This window comes from Phyllobates terribilis, unplaced genomic scaffold, assembly GCF_046119375.1.
Source record: "Phyllobates terribilis strain yellow unplaced genomic scaffold, ASM4611937v1 Scaffold_2__4_contigs__length_985480577, whole genome shotgun sequence".
Lineage (NCBI taxonomy): Eukaryota > Metazoa > Chordata > Amphibia > Anura > Dendrobatidae > Phyllobates > Phyllobates terribilis.
Genome location: NW_027362762.1, coordinates 84,583,337 through 84,603,675, shown reverse-complemented (window position 1 = coordinate 84,603,675; position 20,339 = coordinate 84,583,337). Strand labels below are relative to the sequence as shown.

Genomic DNA, 20,339 nt, shown 5'->3' with positions numbered 1-20,339 from the left:
CTCCTTCAATAGAAGTCTTCAAACAGAGGCTGGATAAGCCTGAGATGGTTTAGTAAATCCTGCATTGAGCAGGGGGTTGGATACGATGACCCTGGATGTCCCCTCCAACTCTAACATTCTATGATGTGCTGTCACGCAATATCTGTACAGTTGCTTCAGTATTTTATGCCTTTCTCTCCCTATACCTATAGCTAAGCTGACTGCTGTAATGTTCTCTCACTAAATCCACTACAAATTGACTGCTGCTTTCCCAGCCTTGGCTTTTGCATATGCTATGATAGTCCTCCCCCTGATTAACACTGATGTGATATCTGCCAGGCATTATGGAGAAACTTGCCAGAGATCATGTGACTCTTCTCTGGCTACTGCTGTCTTCTACAAAGTGTAGAGTTCATGGTGGTCATCTTCATATCGCAAATTGTTCAAATTTCTAGAAACTTTATAACAAATTTAATTTGCATCAAATTGATTTGCTCAAATCTAGGGACCATATTGCCAGTGGACAACAACCACCTCAATAAGAGCCATCCATGACCTCCACATCACCAGCTGCTATGACTGATGATCAGCACCGAAGTCTAGTCTTTGCATCTCCAACCAAAATTCATATTTCGGAAGGGCTACTGTCATTCTGGACTACTATTATCATTATCTCTCTTGTTCAATATGATTTTTTTTATCCCCTCCTCATCCTTTTTGGCTTTCTCCTTTCTTCTTAACCATAGTTAACCCTTTGTTGATGACTGTGGCCTTCAAATCCAGTCATGTCTAGGCCTACTCTATGGTGCACCTTGAGGAGCTGAATATTTTGGTTCTTTGTCTCACCACAGTAGATGCATATTCTAACTGTACAACTGGGGACTTCTGGTCATTCAATGACGGCCATTTCAATAATGTCAATCTGCATCGCTGATATGAGGCTAGTGCTGAGGGATTAGATCCTTCTATATCTAAACATAGCTTTCACAGTCACATTCTGCTGATCTGGCTGGTGGAGGGCTGATCCGGAGAATTATTGATGCGGGGAGAGAGAGGCCGGGTCTCAGTCTGGTAATTTTATCAGGTAGAGAGCACATCTGTGCATTGTGCTGGCTGCAATTAAGTCATTAACTTGTATACCTTGCTTTCTGCATACTAATAAGTCGGCTACATTTTCACCGGCCCTTGAATATTCTAATATGTGAATTTTATTTCGAGTTTTAAGTTATTCTTTCATTCTTTCCTACTGATACTTATAAATGGAAAAATATCAGAGATTAAATATCTGCTGCAGAATGTATACCTGCCCTACGGCCCATCCATGTTTTATGGCTAGAATTTCCAGTCAACGGCAGATCTAGTGTCCCAAGCAAACATCATCATCATAGATTCATTCAATGATGTCGCTTCAAATAGGCTTTCCTAAGATTGCAATCTGCTGTATCGATAAGGGATGACATATGTATAAGAGTTGGGCCCAACTTGCGTGGTAAACTGTAAAATCCGTATAGTTTACAGGAAGTTCCTGTCTGGGTGCTTTCATCTCTGGCAACATGAAAGCACGGAAAAAAAACACTGTCTCTAGCAGTAGAAACATTATTCAGATGAGATACTTGCTTACATTTTAGAGGAACAACATATTTACAACATTTATGTTTCTCCCAAACAAACTTCTTCTGGCCAACCCACCAGATTGTCCAATTCTAAAGACCTTTCATTCCGGAGTGGTACCCATGTTGGCAGTGAGCTTTTCTCTCAATCTCTCTCTCTCAAATGCCCCTCAGTCCCTCGTTCCTCTAGTGCAGTGTTTCTCAACTCCAGTCCTCAAGACCCACCAACAGGTCATGTTTTCAGGATTTCCTTAGTATTGCTCAGGTGATGGGATTATTGCCTGTGCAATACTAAGGAAATCCTGAAAACATGACCTGTTGGTGGGCCTTGAGGACTGGAGTTGAGAAACACTGCTCTAGTGGCTTACTCTTATCTCAAAGTGCTGGTTTGCATCTCTTCACACCTTGAGTTTCGCTCATCAGCTCTTTCGAATGGCAGGCACTTGCCACTCGGTCCTGGCAATAACATCTTCCATCTCCATAGGGATCGAATTCTCCTCACCCCTTGTGGTTCCATTTCTCTGGCACTGAGACAACATTGCAGACCTTTATTATTCCCTAGCTATGGATGGCTATTGGGAAAGCTGATTATTACGGCAGTCTTCTCATCTTCTCCTTCCTGACGAGCACATGTTTCTCCGCCCGGAACAATCACAATCTATTACGTGGGATGATACACTTCTTCAGATGAGTTTTCTTCCTATTCGCAAGTCATAGATTGTAAGATACATTGTAATTACTAACCGCTTTATATCCCCTCTACAACTTACCCAGAATGGAGGGGAGCCTGCCTTTAACCACTTCGCACCAGAGCCTGTTTTTGCCTTCGTGACCGGGCCAATTTTTTCAATTCTGACCACTGTCACTTTATGAAGTAATTACTCTGGAACGCTTCAACGGATTCCCCTGATTCTGATACTGTTTTTTCGTGACATATTGTACTTCAGGATAGTGGTAAAATTTCTTCGATATCACTTGCGTTTATTTGTGAAAAAATCGGAAATTTGGCAAAAATTTTGAAAATTTAGCAATTTTCAGACTTTGAATTTTCATGCCCTTAAATCAGAGAGATATGTCACACAAAATAGTTAATAAATAACATTTCCCACATGCCTACTTTACATCAGCACAATTTTGGAAACCAAATTTTTTTTTGTTAGGGAGCTATAAGGGTTAAAAGTTGACCAGCGATTTCTCATTTTTCCAACAAAATTTTCAAAAACATTTTTTTAGGGACCACATCATATTTGAAGTCACTTTGAGGGGTCTTTATGACAGAAAATACCCAAAAGTGACACCATTCTAAAAACTGCACCCCTCAAGGTGCTCAAAACCACATTCAAGAACTTTATTAACCCTTCAGGTGCTTCACAGGAATTTTTGGAATGTGGAAGAAAAAAATTAACATTTAACTTTTTTCACAAAAATGTTACTTTAGACCCAATTTTTTTCATTTTCACAGGGGTAACAGGAAAAAATGGACCCCAAAATTTGTTGCGCAATTTCTCTTGAGCGCGCTGATACCCCATATGTGAGGGAAAACCACTGTTTGGGCGCACGGCAGGGTTCGGAAGGGAAGGAGCGCCATTTGACTTTTTGAATGTAAAATTTGTTTGAATAATTAGCGGACGCCATGTTGCATTTGGGGGGCCCCTAATGTGCCTAAACAGTGGAAACCCCCCACAAGTGACACCATTTTGGAAACTAGACCCCTTAGGGAACATATCTAGATGTGTGGTGAGCACCTTGAACCCCAAGGTGCTTCACAGAAGTTTATAATATTGAGCTGTAAAAATAAAATTTTCACATTTTTCCCACAAAAACGTTTTTCATCCCTTAATTTTGCATTATCATAAGGGTAACAGGATAAATTGCACCATGAAATTTGTTGTGCAATTTCTCCTGAACACGCTGATACCCCATATGTGGAGGCAAACCACTGTTTGGGCGCACGGCAGGGTTCGGAAGATAAGGAGCGCCATTTGACTTTTTGAATGTAAAATTTGTTTGAATAATTAGCGGACGCCATGTTGCATTTGGGGGGCCCCTAATGTGCCTAAACAGAGGAAACCCCCCACAAGTGACACCATTTTGTAAACTAGACCCCTTAGGGAACTTATCTAGATGTGTGGTGAGCACCTTGCACCCCCAGGTGCTTCACAGAAGTTTATAATATTGAGCCATAAAAATACAATTTTCACATTTTTCCCACAAAAAATGTTTTTCATTCCCTAATTTTGCATTATCATAAGGGTAACAGGAGAAATTGCACCATGAAATTTGTTGTGCAATTTCTCCTGAGTACGCCGATACCCCATATGTGGGGGAAAACCACTGCTTTGGTGTACGGCAGGGTTCGGAAGAGAAAGGAGCGCTATGTTGGCTGGGATAGGCAGCAGACACCATGTCACATTTGAAGAGTCGCTGACATGCCGAAACAGCAGAAACCTCCACAAGTGACCCCATTTTGTAAACTACACCTCTCAAGGAATTCATCTAGGGAAGTAGTGAGTATTTTTTAATTTTTAAATTTATACCATTGGGCAGTGAAGAAAACATAATTGTATTTTTACCACAAAACAATGTTTTACCCTCAGATTTTACATTTTCACACAGGGCAATGGGTAAAAATGGTGCCGAAATGTGTCACACAATTTCTTCTAAAAGTGTCAATACCCCATATGTGGCTGTATCGTACCGCTTAGCCATACGGCGAGATCTGGGGGGGACGGAGCGCTATTTGACAATTGGAGAACAAATTATTGTAGAATAGGCATTTGGATTCGGGAGCACAAAATTTTCTGAATTTCTTTTGGGGGGCAAGGACCATTTCGCTTTTCCAGAGCCTTTCTGCTACCAGTAACTTGGAAGTCCCTTATATTTTTAACAGATGACGGACCTGAGTGGGGACTAGCTTTTTTTGAGGACTGAGTTGAAGCTTTTATTGGGAACATTTTACGTAACATTTATCCGGCGCTCTAGGCTGAGCACTTACATTGGGGTTTCCATCTAAATTTCCAAGTGATATAATTCAGATGAAACCCCTGCGGGATCGATTCACTGTAATGAGGCAGCAGAGTTACTCTGGACTCCGTCTGGCCTCTGTTTAGCGGTGTCCTTTTATTCAGAAGTGCACAAAACTGTGGCCAACCGCACTTTTATGCACGCCTAAAACAAATGACATCGTGGGATCCCAGGCTAGACGGCGTCCACAGTGGCCTATATCTGCCTCATTACAGGGAATCTTCCGTCATGGGTTCCGTCTGAATCACGTATTTCAGAGATTTACATGGAAACTCTGGTGTAAGTGCTCAGCGCAGAGCGCAGGATAAATGTGAGCAGAGCCTTACTGCGATCTTTGGGAGACATAATAAACAAATCAGTAGCAGGTGAAGAATTGGTTTTATTTATTTTTTACGCCTTTCCTCGTGCAGTATAAGTGATGAGATTACTTTATTCTTCGGGTCGGTGCGATTACAGAGATACCAGATTTATATAAGGTTTTTATGACTGACAGATGTCACACACTAAAAGACGCTTTTTTTTGCAAAATCTAGTTTTTGCATCGCCATATTTTGAGAGCTATAATTTTTCCATATTTCGGCCGACAGAGTCATGTGACGGCTTGTTTTTTGCGGGACGAATTGACCTTTTTATTGGTACCATTTTTGGGTACGTGACATTTTTTGATCGCTTTCTATTCCGTTTTTTGGGAGGTAAAATTAACAAATACAAACAATTAAGAATTGTTTTTTGAGGTTTTTTTTTATGCCGTTCTGCGTGTGGTAAAAGTTTTCAGGCAGTGTTATTCTTCGGGTCAGTACGTTTACAGCGATACTACACTTACTGTATTTTTTTTATGTTTTGGCACTTTTACACAATAAAACAATTTTTTAGAAAAAAATATTTTTTTTGCATTGCTTTATTCTGAGCGCTATAACTTTTTTATTTTTCGGCTGATGGAGCTGTATGGCAGTTTTTTTTTTGCGGAACAAGATGGCGTTTTCAGTGGTACCATTTTTATTTCCATTTTGCTTTTTGATCGCATTTTTTTCCACTTTTTGTTTGGCGATATGAGGAAAAAGCATAGTTTTTTGCTCCGTTTTTTATTTATTTTTATTACGGTGTGCACAGAAGGAGTTAATTAGTGTGACAGTTTTATAGCTCAGGTTGTTTCGGACGCGGCGATACCAAATATGTGTACTTTTTTTATTTTTGCATAAATATATGGATTTATCGGTTTAATATTTTATTTATTTTAATTTATTTTGTTTTGTTTTTTTAACAGTTTCAAAACATTTTTTTTTACATTTTTACTTAGTCCCTGTATGGGACAATAATTTTTATTTTTCTGATCGCTGATCTCATGTAATGTAATAGACATATATTACATTACATGAGATCTTCACACAGTCAGTGTGTCCTGCCAGGCTTCAGCTGCAGGCTGACGCTGGCAGGACACCATATATGGTAGAGCTGGAGGCGGTCATGTGACCTCCAGCTGCCATAGCAACCCAAGGTCCTTGAAGGTATCAGGGGTCTTCGGAGAGGTAAGTATACCACCCCCTCTCCTCCTGCTATCGTCTATATGCCGCGATCACTATAGATCGCGGCATATAGAAGACAGCAAAGGGTTAACATCACTGGGACCTGATCCAATCAGGTCCCGATGATGTTCCCTGTCAGAGCTATCGCTCCGCACCGCTCTCGCAACACTTGCAGGACCCTGGGGGTCCTGAGCGCTGCGAGACCACCCACCGTTTTTAAACGTCCGCGCTGCACAGAGTCCAGGCAGCGCGGATGTTTATGTACAGTGGGCGGTCGGGAAGCAGTTAAATAACCTATGTCCCCTCCAGTCACACTCTGAAAACAAGTTACTAACTAAATGGCAGCTGAAGTGTCAGAATAACTCAGCACTTTCCATAGATGCAAATCATTCACAGAATACGGTCAGAATTCCTGTTGTCCTTCTACAGTTTGACCACTAGTGGCTGCTATTGTTCACCTTAATAATTGTGCTGCAATCCCACTCCTTACCACTGAAGGATGCTGTTGTGTTCTGCAATTGCCCTTTACTAAGGTGGCAGATTCTGAACCTGTGGTATCCATCTTGTTTCCTATTTGGGCCTACTTAAAGCCACATGGATCTCACTCATTGCTTGAGTATTGTGTCTAGCTGTTAGCCTAATTCCAATTTCCAGCTCCTTAACATTCTTACCCAGACTGTTTTCACTTATCTACAGATTGTTTCCTTCAACTCCTTTTGCTAACTCTAAGAAATTCTACTACTGCTTGCTGTTCCTGCTTGTGCTCCTTCGGCCACTGGTTTCCAACAGTACTATGCCAATAGCATAACAAATGCATAGATGAAAATGAATAGAGGATTAAAACAGAAACAAGTGCACTGAGCATAGTGAATGGAGGGGAGCTGAAAGCACACAAATTAAAGGTTCAGTCTCTCTTGTAAGAAGTTTACCAGAAAAGTAATTTTCCACCCTTTCCCATACTGATCACTAGAGGTTTGACCTCCAGCAATCCCAAAAACAAGACTCATGTGCACCTCCATTCTAGTCTTTGTCCATATGTCTGGTGGAGAATGCCAAGTACAGCATTTGACTATTTTAGACAGTCACATAAACAATGCACAGCGCGGATATGCACATGCTCAACCTCCTCTCCATTCAGATGGAGCTGTGCACCCCATTCTAAGGGATCACCAGGTGTATATCAAAATGCAGTGAAAAATGCTGCAAAACTAATCAAGTCATTTCTAACTAAGCAAATAACTTTGTACACAATGTAGGAACAATAGAAATCCATTCTTTTACTTTTCAAATCAGTTTCTCCATTGCCTCCAAAAGTAATTTTAGGCAATATGCAAATGAGGATTCTTAGTGCATCTTTGACGTAACCACCCACTTATTAAGCATGCTGCCTTGACGTGTGTCTGTGCAGGAGAGAGTGTCACTCTCTCCTCTCTGCTGACATCACTTGCTACTAAGTGTGCAGGAGCAAGTGCACACATCTCTCCCTGGTGATGTGTGTACTTCTCCTGCACTGGAGTGATATCAGCAGAGAGGAGAGAGTGATGTGTGTGCTTGTCCTTACACAGATAGTGTGCACATAATGGAGATGTATCACCAGCCAGCACTGACTCTTGAGAAACCAGTGTGCTGTCAATCAACATGGAAGACAGGGGCATGCTAAGTAAGTGGGTGGATTGGTTCACCAGAGCATCCTGCCACATCAAGGGTGCACTGGGCACTCTCATTTGCTTATTGAAATAAAGTTCTTTTTGCACTTTGATGCCATCTGTGTGCTGGCCGTGACTTTCACGGACCCATAGACTTGTATGGGTAATTTAAATCTGTGATGTTAGTAAAAAACTTATGTCTCCATTATTTTCGCATGGACATGTGCACAGCCCCATAGACTACGGGTATGTGTTGTTGAAAATCATGAATAGATCACATACATGAAAACCAGACATCTGAATGAGACCTAAGATATGATACTGTATACTAGATTTTCTTTTGTGTAGATCTGTGTTGCATTACCACACATAGTGGTTATCCAGCAGGGCACAATCATTTTAAAATCCAATCAGAAAGGTGTAAAATATTGTAAGCAAAGTCACTTTACTGATCTACTACCCCTTTGGTTCTGATGCTTTCCAGGTCCATGGCAGGTCTCCATCTTCTGCTCCAGCTATGACGTACCCAACACTGGCACGGTATTGTAGCAGCCAATGACTAACTGTAGCCGGTCACTGCTGCGGCCAGTGATTGGAAATTATTACACTAATTATGAAGCCATTGTCTTGGGTGCCGAAAAAGACAAAGTATTTATGAAAGTTGCAAACATTCCATCACCATTATACAATGATTAGCCTCCATATACAGAAACTGGAAACAACCCATAAAACTTGAAAAATTACAACATCTTGTTTAAGATATAATGGACTCATTGTGCATCTTAATACAAGCGATCGCCTCTGTGGTGACATTCTGTAACTGAAGAGTTAGTCCAGCTCTGAGGCTGCCAGCCTGACCCTGACCAGCCACGCACTGACCCTCATATGAGGTCTTTATGAGAGGTTTGACTTTGCTGAACTCATATTCACAGTGTGCCAGTGATATATTTCCACATTCAATGAAAATTATATGCTGATTATTCAATGTATGTATATTTCACAGTATATAGCTAAAGGTATATTTCTGGGCCATGTTCCCACATAGCGTAAGCTCAGGGAATCTGCTATGTTTAAAAGGTCAAGCAAAGTGGATGTGATTCCATGAAGCTCATGCCCACCGCTTTCCAATATTTAAAGTACTGATTTCCTATCTCAGACTTTAATGCAGGCTCAGGAGTTGAGCCTGCATCATTCCCAGCAGATAATGGCTGTGTTATTGAGTGATGATCTACATCTAACAGCAGCAGGGAAAGCTGAGCACTGCCTGCTGTTGTTAATCCCTTAAATGCCGCAGTCAATCTCTGACAAAGGCATTTAAAGTGCATGGGCCATGGGGCGCCCCTTCCTGGTGACATGAATGTGCTGGGACAATGAGTTGACATGATAGCAAGGGGCCTGCTGAAAGCCATCGTATCTGTCAGGACAATGCTCCTGTGAAGACCAGCCTGTGGCTGGGCTTCAAGGAAGACCATAATTTTTACTATATACTGTAATATTATACTATATTATATAGTAAGTACAGTACAAGTGATGGGATGATTGCAGCTTTACGTTTTCTAAATAAAGAACAAAAAATTCTATTTAAAAATATATAAAATTAAATACTGTGTATAACATTGGTTAAAGACATAAAAAATAAGAATGTGTGCCGGAATAGCTACATCTATAAACGTCCGATCTATCAGTTAATAAAAAGAAGTCCTCGCAAAAGCTCCATTTATGGAAAAAATGACTCAACCCTAGTGCAGGTTTTAGTTATGGGACACAGAGGAACACCCCTGCCAACTACTGGCGATACCTCCCTTAACCCCTTGCCACAATAGCACATAGAGTTATGTCCAATGTGGCTCCCTTACTTTGATGCGGGCTCACAAGCTGAGCCTGTATCTTTTCCAGCAGATGATGGCTGTCATATTCAGCCATCATCTGCCTCTAACTGCTGCTTGTGTCAATTTCTTGACAGATGCTTGGATGATGTTTTTGAATCACTTTTCCACACTCTTTCAAGGACATTGTCATCCATAACGTTAGTGTGCTGATGGGTTACCATGGAAGCCAAACAAAGGCCTCCACTTCTACCATTTATATTGGCCTACTAGGCCAAGGAAGAGACGTGGTCTAATGGATTGTCCATCTATGATACAGAGTCCAAAGCACTTTGTATCAAACAATCGCAGCTTCAAATCCCATTCTGGGACATAACAAAAAAGAGAGACTGACTCATAACAAAGTTATGGCACAAGAAAAAATCTGAGGGAATAAGCACAGCCATGGATGCAAAACTACCCTAAATCTTACGAGGGGTCTGCAGACCCTTAGGAAAAGGCTTATAAGGAAAACTTTGATGGAAGCTTCTGATCCGGTTGTCGGCATTGAGGTTACTAACTGAAACCCAGGATTGTTCCTCTGGTTCATAATTCTGTATTTAACCAACATGAGGAGGAAAATTACTATCGGACTGCACTGGCCGACAGTATTAAGTAGTGATTTGTGACACACACTGGGTATCCGGAAGGAAAAGAGGAGTTTCAAACGAAAGGCGACAGGATTATCACCTCAATATTTCATGAGATCCAAAGAACTTGGATCCTAGCTCTGCAGAAGGAATCTAAAGTTTTATATTTTTAGTGGACAACTATACCTTATCCCCAACACTAAAACGTGGCCCATCCATGTGTCTTTTATTAACAGAAGAGGTCTGTTGGTCCTGTGCTCTTCTCAGGTATTCTCTGACCTCAAACCAGATAAGCTTCAACTTGTCTATGGATTTTTTTGTCTTTGGAGTACCAACTCAGGGGCTGAAAAAGAACCAAAATGCAGGTAATACCCAAGATTACAGAAGAACAGGGAGGTCTTAGTAGACTTTTGATATTGCTTATTTATGGCACACTGGCAAAATTTATGGCAAAATTCTTCTCGGCAGATGAGAATGACTCGCCCCCTGGGCCGTGGGGCACTCGGATCCGGGCAATAGGGGAACGATGGGAGTAGTAGTGGCAACCCGGTTCCGTGGCTCAGAGTGGTCAGGCCAGTAGTAGTCCGTTATGTGCTGATGATTATGTCCGACTACTCCACCCGTGGATTGCGGTTATTAGGAACCGCCGCTGCATGCAGACCGCTGGGGCTGATGAGGTGTGCAGCTATGGTAGTGTGACTCCCCATGGGAAGAGTGCGGCCCCAGGGCAGTATAATGGATGTTGGGAGTGATGGTAGTGAGAGTCCCAGTGCTGATAGTGCTGGAGGAGCAAGGAGCACGCAGACAACAGGTTGCAGTCCAGGGTCTTTACTAGAACAGGTAAATTGACCCACAAATAGTCCCAGCTAGGAGGGGACCTGGATGTCTGAGAGCAACGGGGAAATTGGCCCTGGTCAGGGTGAGGGTGTAGGCCTACCGTGCTTTCTGTGCTCCTTCTGGCTATCTCCTCGTTATAGGGTAACAGCCCACATTTCCAAGCTTTCCGTGTATTCTCGCCTGTATGGCCTGCGACGTGGGTTCCTTTCTGCTCCCAGCCTTGTACGGCTTTGCTGGTCCCTTCTGTTGTGGCAGGGCCTCCAGGCTTCTTAGGCCAAGGAATATACAGTCCCCTGCGGACTGGATATCTGCTGGGGGATGTGGAATCCTCCCAGCCTCAGACACCAAAGTCTGGTAAATTAAGTCCATTATCTGCCCAGACAGGCTCTCTTCGCCTCTTGTCTCTGGCTTGTGGCTCTCCTCCTGCCACACTTCCTCTTAGGTGCAATACAACTTTCTGTCCCTGCTCTGCTCCGGGACAAGTCTCAGTACTGAGACAGGTCATCCAGTTCTCTCTAACCCTGCCCCCAGCACTAGCTTTTATAGGGGCAGCCTGCTCCCCCTACTGGCCTGAGACAGGAGGTACTGCATGCTAATGTTCCCCTGACTAGAGAACCTCCCCCCTGCTCTCAGACACAGCTTTATTACATTTTGTGGCATCCAGGCCAGGGTGACACAAGAACTTTTGTGAAAAGAGGGCACATGGACAGGGTTGAGTGAGAGACTGTGTCCCCTGTGACAACATGGCTCCAATTGCAGTCTCTGGGGTATCTATTTCGCCAACCTACAATGATTTCTACAGTCATTGTCCCAGATGTTCAAAACTGTCTGAAGGGGGCTTCATCAGAGAAAATAACATTACCCCGGTCCTCCGCAGTCCAATCCCTGCAACCAGAGAGAAATAAAACTAAAATAACTAAAAACAATAAAGCAGCAAGTTGTAAAGAACAAAATTCGTGTCAGTCTCTAAACTTTTGGCCACGACTGTATATATATGTCAGAAGTGTGACTCATAATCTGGTGAAAAGAAAAAGATGTCATCAAGATAAATGACAACATAGAAACCACTTATATCTCAGAATCAGTCATTAACAAAACTTTGAAATACAACTGTGGCATTAATTAGGTCAGCACAAGATTCTCATAGTGACCCTCAGCTGTACTGTCTTCCACTCATCCCCTTCCCTGATATAGATCAGGTTATACCCCCCTGAGATTCAGTTTGGTGACCAACCGGCTCTGAACAGCTGAGATCAGGGATGAGTGACAAAGTAAGTTTGTTAAATTCCTGGAAGTTAAGAAATCGTCTTAGGGTATGTGCCAATTTCTTCAAGGCGAAAGTTTTGCAACTTTCAATGCAATTTATGCTAGAATTCTGTTGAAATTTCTTTGATGAATAGGGGCTTATATATTTTATCCTTAGCGAGACTGTAGTAGGGTACGAGATCCATAAACATTGAATGGAGGTAATATTTTAGGATCAGACATCGAATAAACATCAGCAAAATTTTGACATTTTTCAAGTAACGTTTCTCCTTGTAGAGAGTGACATACCGGCTCTGGCATGCCAATGTAAAGAGGCTTGTTTGTCGTGCAATGCTCCTCTGGGAAGTTTAACATGCATATTGCCTCTTCAGAAAGAAAAAGGACTTGCTCTATAGCGCCACCTATTGGAAGCAAGAATCCTACAAGTCACTATCAACCCTTTATCGAGTCTTGCAATATGACTTAGGATAAAAAGCCATATCAGAATCTCAATTTGCAGACACGGTGTTTCGGGTTATTGCCCCTCGTCAGTGCAAAGTATGAAAACTGATTTGGCTATGTGAGAGACCCCTTAGACCTCAGTCCAGAGCCTCTCACCTAGCCAAATCAGTTCTCATACTTTGCACTGATGAGGAGCAATACCCCGAAACACTGTGTCTGCAAATTGAGGTTCTGATTTGGCTATTTATCCTAAGACATATTGCAAGTCTCGTTAAAAGGTTGATAATGACTTGTAGGATCACTACTTTCAACAGGTGGCACTATAGAGTTCAAGTCCTCTTTCTATCTGAAAAGTCAATTTGCATATTAAATTTCCCAGAGGAGCATTGCACTGTAAATAAGCCTCTTTACATTGGCATGCCAGAGCCGGTATGTCACTATCCACAAGGAGAAACGTTACCCCTTAGACCTCAGTCCAGAGCCTCTCACCTAGCAAATCCATTCTCATACTTTTCACTGACGAGGGGCAATTCCCTGAAACACCGTGTCTGCAAATTGAGATTCTGGTTTGGCTTTTTATCCTAAGTCATATGGCAAGGCTTGTTAAAGGGTCTATAGTGACTTTTAGGATTGCTGCTTCCAACAGGTGGTGCTATAGAGTTCAAGTCCTCTTCCTTTCTGAAGAGGCAATTTGCATAATCTCTCAGGTAACTCACTGGCCAAAGTTTCAGACAAATTCACAGGTAAGGATATACATTTCTTTTTACACTCAGGGCTTCAACCAATAGTATCTCCCTAATGCCAGTCAATATTCGGGTTATGTCTGTGTAACACTGAGGTACACCCAAGACCACAGTCGCAGACAGGTTTTCAAAAACAAAAAAACTAAATGTACACAAGAAACATACTGCACCACACCCTGGGAAAGAGGTTTAAGATTGATATCAGTGACTTTCATAGAAAAACATAATTTTGATAAGGGTAAGTCAAGCTCTTTAGCCACTTTGGCAAAACCATAATTTGCTGCAGGACCGCAATATGTGTTGAAGCCTGACAGTTCTAATAGGATCTGTTGGCCTGTCTGAGGAAGACCAAAGTGGTGCCCTGCTCTTCACCCTATAATTCCTTCAGAGGGATCTGGACTTATGACTTACACAGGTACGCCTGGGTTGTCTCCACAAAGTGGCTGCTAGCTGATGGAACAGGTTGTCAGGAGATGGTCAGAAAGCAGCGTCAATACCAGAAGGTCAGGAACAACAATGGAATCGTCAGACGGTTCTGTTCATGTTCCTGACCTTCTGGTATTGACTCTGCTTTCTGACCATCTCCTGCCAACCCGCTCCATCATAAGAACAGACCAAGGACAGAAACAGGAATCAAGCAGAACAGTGGCATAAAAACACATGTAAACCAGAGTAAGGGAACTCACAACTGGCCAATAGAGGTATGAAGGTAGAGGATAAAATAGTGTGAGCCCTGCTCAAGGGTCACAGAAGGGTGTTAATTAACCCCCAAGCTCCATGCCTGAATGGCAATACAGCTTCCGAAATATCAATCTAAACGGCTGCACTGTGGCCCGTAATGAAGGCGACCGCCGTGTAGTGGCAGAACCAGGAATGGGGGGGAAAGAGCACAGACGTGAACACAACAATATGCAAATTAGACTTGGACTACATTGCAGCATATCACTGTGCTCAGAGTACATCAACCTGCTCCAAGACTTTTTTGCGGGTGGCTTCAAAGCTTGATTTCTCATCGATGGCACATTGCATTACTACAAGACAAGTATCTTTTGTAATGTTATACTAGGACCCAATAGTTTCAGTAGTCAAAAAATGCCCTGACAATTCCCTTTGAGGGGATCTGTATCTCCAGCACTGCTTGGTGCACCTCTGATGCGGTTCCTCTGGCACTGTTGCATGGTTTGGCGTCATCGCTGATATAGTATATGCTGTAAATACATACGTACTCTTCTTTGTATTCTCCAGTTCAGAGTTATTTCCAAAATTAGTCATTATGTGAAGCATTAAAAGTAAATATTCTGCATATATTGGCCAATCTGTTCATAGAGACATACTTTTTTAACACTCACCCATTAACCACACCTGTCTGATATATAAGAGGCAAACTGCAACATCTGCCGCAAAATTCTGTCTCCTGATCTCACTTGTCTGCTGCTTTGTACTGATCCCAAGCACTAACCTGGGAGACTGTGAGATATAAGAAGTATAATTAGACGAAGTGTACAACCAATCCCAAGGTAGTAAACAGATATTGTGTTTTCACCCTTCGAACAGATGGTGCTTCCAGTAAGAAATGGCTTCCAAAACCGCTGACATCCCAGCCAAAGCCCTATCTCAGCAGGGACGCAGAAGACGTGCCTCCTCCGTAGTGTATTTTTGTTCATTTTATGATGCCTACCTTATGTTCTTTTGCTACCAGATGCTTTTTTCTTAGATTGTTAACACTTTTTATGGTGCTATTTTGGAATATTTACAGTGCATTTGAATGTGATGCGAAAAATATCACTTAATAAAGGAACTGCGTCTAGTTCCAAGACTTCTGGGTTGAGATAAACATTTTCAGCGTTGGCCGGGAGACTTCCAATTGACTCGAACAAATACGCAAATTTAAAGGAATTCTCCAACCAGAAGGAGGAATCTGCCAGTCTTCATTTTCCATTGCATTAGAGTTGAGCAAACAGATACGTAGGACCCTGGTCCAGTGGCCACATTGTCGTCCACGGCCGTGAGACCAAAACCCTACAAACCCCCTGCCGCCTGCTTTACACGATGGATTTTAAAAAATAAATAAAAAAAAAACGCCTTCATTTTTTGCTTTTATCATTATGGAGTACACCGCGATGTAAAATTTCCATTTTAACTTTACTTTTTGGATCAGTGTGATTACGATCACACCAAAGTCAAACCAAATACGAAAAAAAAATATATAGTTTAATTTCATTGGAAAAGTATAAAAATTCTACAAAAACACATATTGTTTCTGTCCTGATATTCTGAAACCGATAACTTTTTTTTCCATTGATGTTTTTTTTTCTCTTGGGATTTTTTTTTTCTATTAGTTTTTAGTGATACATATGACTTTTTCATCACTATATTGCAAAGGCACGGTGACCCAAAAACACAAATTTAGTTATTTTAATGTTCTTTTTTTCAGTGTATATTTGTTGCCCGTGTTTATATGTGACATGCAGAAGTAGTGCTGTTGCTTTAAAAGCATTCAGCAACTATTAGAAGTAACACAAGCACAGGAGACAGGAAGTATTGTGCTCCAGAAGCATCCAGCAACTAGAGGGGTTAACACAGTCACAGGAGAAGGGGAGTGTTTTGGCAGAGCCCCAGGGGGACTGTGGGGAAGTTGTTTACTGTCTGGCTGGAGCTGAAGAGAAAGGTGGTGTGTGTGTTCTGCATCTGACAGAAGCGCCCCTGCAAGGATTCAAGTCAGGAGTGAAGCTAAGCACAGGTCAGGTAGAGTTCTTGAACTATTAGTGCAGCGTATTGTCAAGCAGAAAGATAAGGACTGGAAGAAATGGTGTCACAGGGATCATCTCCCTCAGCAAACCCTCCCCCCTCCTCCATCTCACTGTGCTGTAAAGAATGCTGTATTTATTAATGTGCCTTTGGATTAGAACTGTGCTGTCCTGTACTACTGGGAAGACTGTGAACTGCTGTGCTGCTAAGGAAACTGTACTGTTTGTCACTGGAGCCTGTTGCTCATAAGACTTAACTTGCACTGGCTGTGCAGCTTCTTATTAAATGCTACTGTTCTACCGTTTATGAGGACTCTCGTAAAGTGTGTCTGGTCAGCAAGTGAAACAACCTACGTGTCTGTGCCTGAGGGTCAATACCCCTGTGTGCCTGAGAGAAGCTGCAGCACATGGTCTATGGTCACCCTGAGTAACGGATCCCCCAGGATTCCAAAGAATTCAAGTAACATGTCTCGCCGCTATCTGAACCTAGCGGCGTGCGTGTAACATATAGCGCCACAAAATACTTGCATGTGTAATATAATTCATATGTATTGCCAGTTATGGTGAGGGTAAGTTCTCTGCTATTTTCATTACACACACATACCCTCACCATGCAGGCCTGACCAAAACCCTGTATGTGAATTGCATAGAAGCTTCTGGAACTGTTTGCAGAACTCCAGTAAAAGGTACAAACTTATTACCCTGTCTAAAGCTAATTATTTTCTGCTTCACCATTCCTGCTCCAACTCCCCTGGGAGCCAGCCCTGGTTGGGAAGGGTTAATCATCTGGCACTGCTCATCACCACCTAACTCCCAGGGATCTTCATCAGTGCCCGGCCATACCAGGCCGAACATCCCAACTGGCGCCACAAACCTTTTTATTATTTTATTACCCCCACAATTGATAAAGACTGGCGTGCGCCCCCGGTCGGACCATACCAGCTCTCGGACCGCCGTGTGTGGCGCCCCTGAGGGTTCAGTCGCCACAGAGGTACTGCACCTCATGCAGAGGTGTGGTGTCTCCTTCTCTCAGGTAAGGAGGGAGTGCTCCAGGCCAGCTGGCGGGGCAACATGCATGAGCGCAGCTGCTGAGCCCTGACCCTGGCTGGAGTGGGGGGAACCCAGACGTAGGGGGAACCAGTAGTGGGTGTGGGTGGAGGAAGGAGTTTAGGGGAGCACTATAGAGTGAGATATAAATAGGGAGGCCATCTTAGGGTGGCAGAACAGTTGAGTAAGGGGGAGAAGTCAGTCAGGGAGCAGAGTCTCGTCAGGAGCTCTGCTCCACAAGTAGGGCCCAGTCCTAGAGGTGGGGAGCAGAGGAGTAGGCTCCGTTCTAAGAAGGGATCCTAGGGGGTACGGCGAGTGCAGGATGGCACCCGTACGCCTCGCATCTGTCAGAAGACAGAGGAATCATAGGCCGCAAGAAGGGGACCAGCCCCTGGTCCAGCCGTGCTACTCTACGTCTCGGCTGGGAAAATCGGAGGCTTCTGGCTTATATAGTCAGTTGCCGAAGCCTCATTCTAATCCCCGTGAGGGTCAAGCAGGTCCGGGAACTGCGACGAGACAGGAGGGACTTCAGAGCACCCGAGCGGGATTGAGAGTGGGAAGCGCAGGGCAGGAGGGAGAAAGACCCAGCTTGAAGACGGTCTAGATAGGAACACAAGAAAGTGGGGTTCTGTCAGGTACTCCTAATCTGCCTGAGGAAGTGCTGAGCCCCTGCCTGGTGAACGCAGCACGACGTGGGAGGCCGACAACTGTACAGTGCACCAGTGGAACTGTCATAAGAACTGTGAGTAAAAACTGTGATGACTGCACCGCACTGCCTCTGTCCCTTCTTTCATCTGCGCCATCTCTCCCTCCTGACACTACAACGCCCAGCGCAACCTACACTTTCTACACTGCCCTGGAGCTAAGCTCTACCTGTGGAGAGCCACACCATCCCTGCTGCCGTAACACCAGCTCCAGAGGACTGCTCCACAGCAGCGGCACCCTTTAGCCGCAATCCACAGGTGGCGTCACCAACTTTCCAAATCCCCTATAATTAATCCCCCTCCCTTTTTACTGACCGCCCTGGGTCACGGACCGGGCCAGCTACCGTGATATCCCCCATACCGGCATCCATAGGCCCGGCACCGGGTACCCCACGGCCCAGGGGGCGCGTCACGTGCACCAGTACCGTGACTGCAGCGGCCCAGCCGGGGCGGTACGTATACACAATGCAAAATTTTAATTGTTTGTATAATCACAGATGTGGTCATTCCATATATGTTTTTTTTAGTTTTAGATTTTACAAAAAGGTGAGTTAGGCCATGTTCACACGTTCAATATTTGGTCAGTATTTTACATCAGTATTTGTAAGCCGAAACCAGGAATGGAACAATCAGAGGAAAAGTACAATAGAAACACGTCACCACTTCTACATTTATCACCCACTCCAGGTTTTGGCTTACAAATACTAATGCAAAATACTGACCAAATACTGAACGTGTGAACGTGGCCTTAAGTTTTGTATTTTTTTTTCAATCAGGCTTGATCCTGGTTGATGGTACAATACCATGTAATACTTCTGTATTGCAGTGCATTGTCCTGCCAGTGTTATCCTATTAAGATCAATGGGTCTTCTGTTAGCCACCAGCTGACATGTCAACCCATAGGCACATTGGATTTGATTGCAGCATCTAAGGGGAAAAACTGCCGGGATCAGAGCTATCTCTAATGCTGACTGTTGATCATATATACTGGAATTAACGTGTTGGTTTGTCTTTAAAGGAAACTTTTAAATGGTCTTGTAAATCATTAATAGCTGACCTCTGAATTAACATCTTTTTCTCTTCTCCTTAGCTTGATTGACAGCAATCTTTTGCCCAGAGCGAGTGTTGCCTGAACCGAATTCATGGTCCTACGCGTCTATTAATGCTTTTTTTTTAATGTAAAACTAAAAGAGTGAAATTTATACTAAAGGTAGGATTTTTATATGGGCTAAGTCCACTCCCAGGCTGTATAAGTGGTCTAGTTTCAGTTTGGCAGGTGACTGACTCCCTTTTAAAAACCTAGATCTCTAATGATATAATGTAATGACTCTGCTAATCTCGCCCCATTCTATACAACAAAGCTGACAAGTGAACTGCAGAAGATAGAACATTTCAAGATTTTTTTTGGTGAATAACCACATAACAAAAAAATAAAAATAACATAATAAAGTACAATTTGCTAATGATATACTGCCCTTAAACTATTCCTCTTTTGAAACACGCGCTGAATGTACAGTAGATGGAATTTAATAAATTAACTGCTCAACTGAGTCTGTCTGGTTCCTTGATATACTGACTGCTTCTTGACCACTACAATGTTATTTCATTACTTACTTTGTCCTTTTATGTTGCTATATGCAGCTAATTTTTCTGAGGATTAGTGAACGTAATATGGAAAAATAAGTGAATTTTACCAACCCTTCAACCTCTGGCACAGGTTCAACAACACCAGGAAGATCTTTTACTGTGCAAATTTTAAACACTGGGAAAAAAAGTGTTCTTTACCAGAACTGCCACGTATGAAACTGTACTTCTTAGAATGTTCTTATCTAAAATAAGAACTTTTTACTCTTTTTTTTTTATTTAGAATCGGACATCCTCCATGTCTGGAGGAAAAAAGATTTCACCTTGACATGACAGATAGCAATTATTCACTGTACAGGCAGTGAGACTATGGATTCTTTACTGTGCAAGCAGTGAGATTATGGAGCTCTGCCGCTAGATGTTGTGATGGACCATTCAGAAATCAAGTTGAAGGAGAACTTGGACTCCTTTCTTGATAAATTTTATATTATAATTACTGTTGAGCGCGTATGCCTCATGAACCCTTTCGGCAAGCACGCTCGGGTGCTCGCCGAGTATTTTGGCGTGGTCTGCGTTTCATTCATTGACGCTGCGCCTGCAAGTGTCACGGCTGTTAGACAGCTGTGACACATGCAGAGATAGCCTGGCGAACAGGTGATGCAACGTTGATCCAGGGAATTAGTCTGATTGCCACATGTCGAGTCGTGAAGAAGTTTTTACCCAAGTATGGGGC

At 42.9% G+C, this 20,339-nt stretch overlaps 1 protein-coding gene across 4 annotated transcripts in view; it reads left to right on the top strand.

Annotated features, from left to right (window-relative positions):
- Positions 1-19,468, top strand: part of CUNH11orf97 (chromosome unknown C11orf97 homolog) — a 157,756-nt gene extending 138,288 nt beyond the window's left edge. For 3 of the 4 annotated variants that reach the window (XM_073669746.1, XM_073669740.1, XM_073669735.1), the window contains one exon: positions 15,079-16,780. In XM_073669746.1, coding sequence (XP_073525847.1) covers positions 15,079-15,173 — 95 coding nt within the window. In that variant the 3' untranslated portion in view covers positions 15,174-16,780. Of the gene's footprint in view, positions 1-15,078; positions 16,781-19,112 lie in introns of those variants that run through there. The other variant, XM_073669744.1, reaches the window with a different exon arrangement.
- Positions 19,469-20,339: the final 871 nt, after the last annotated feature.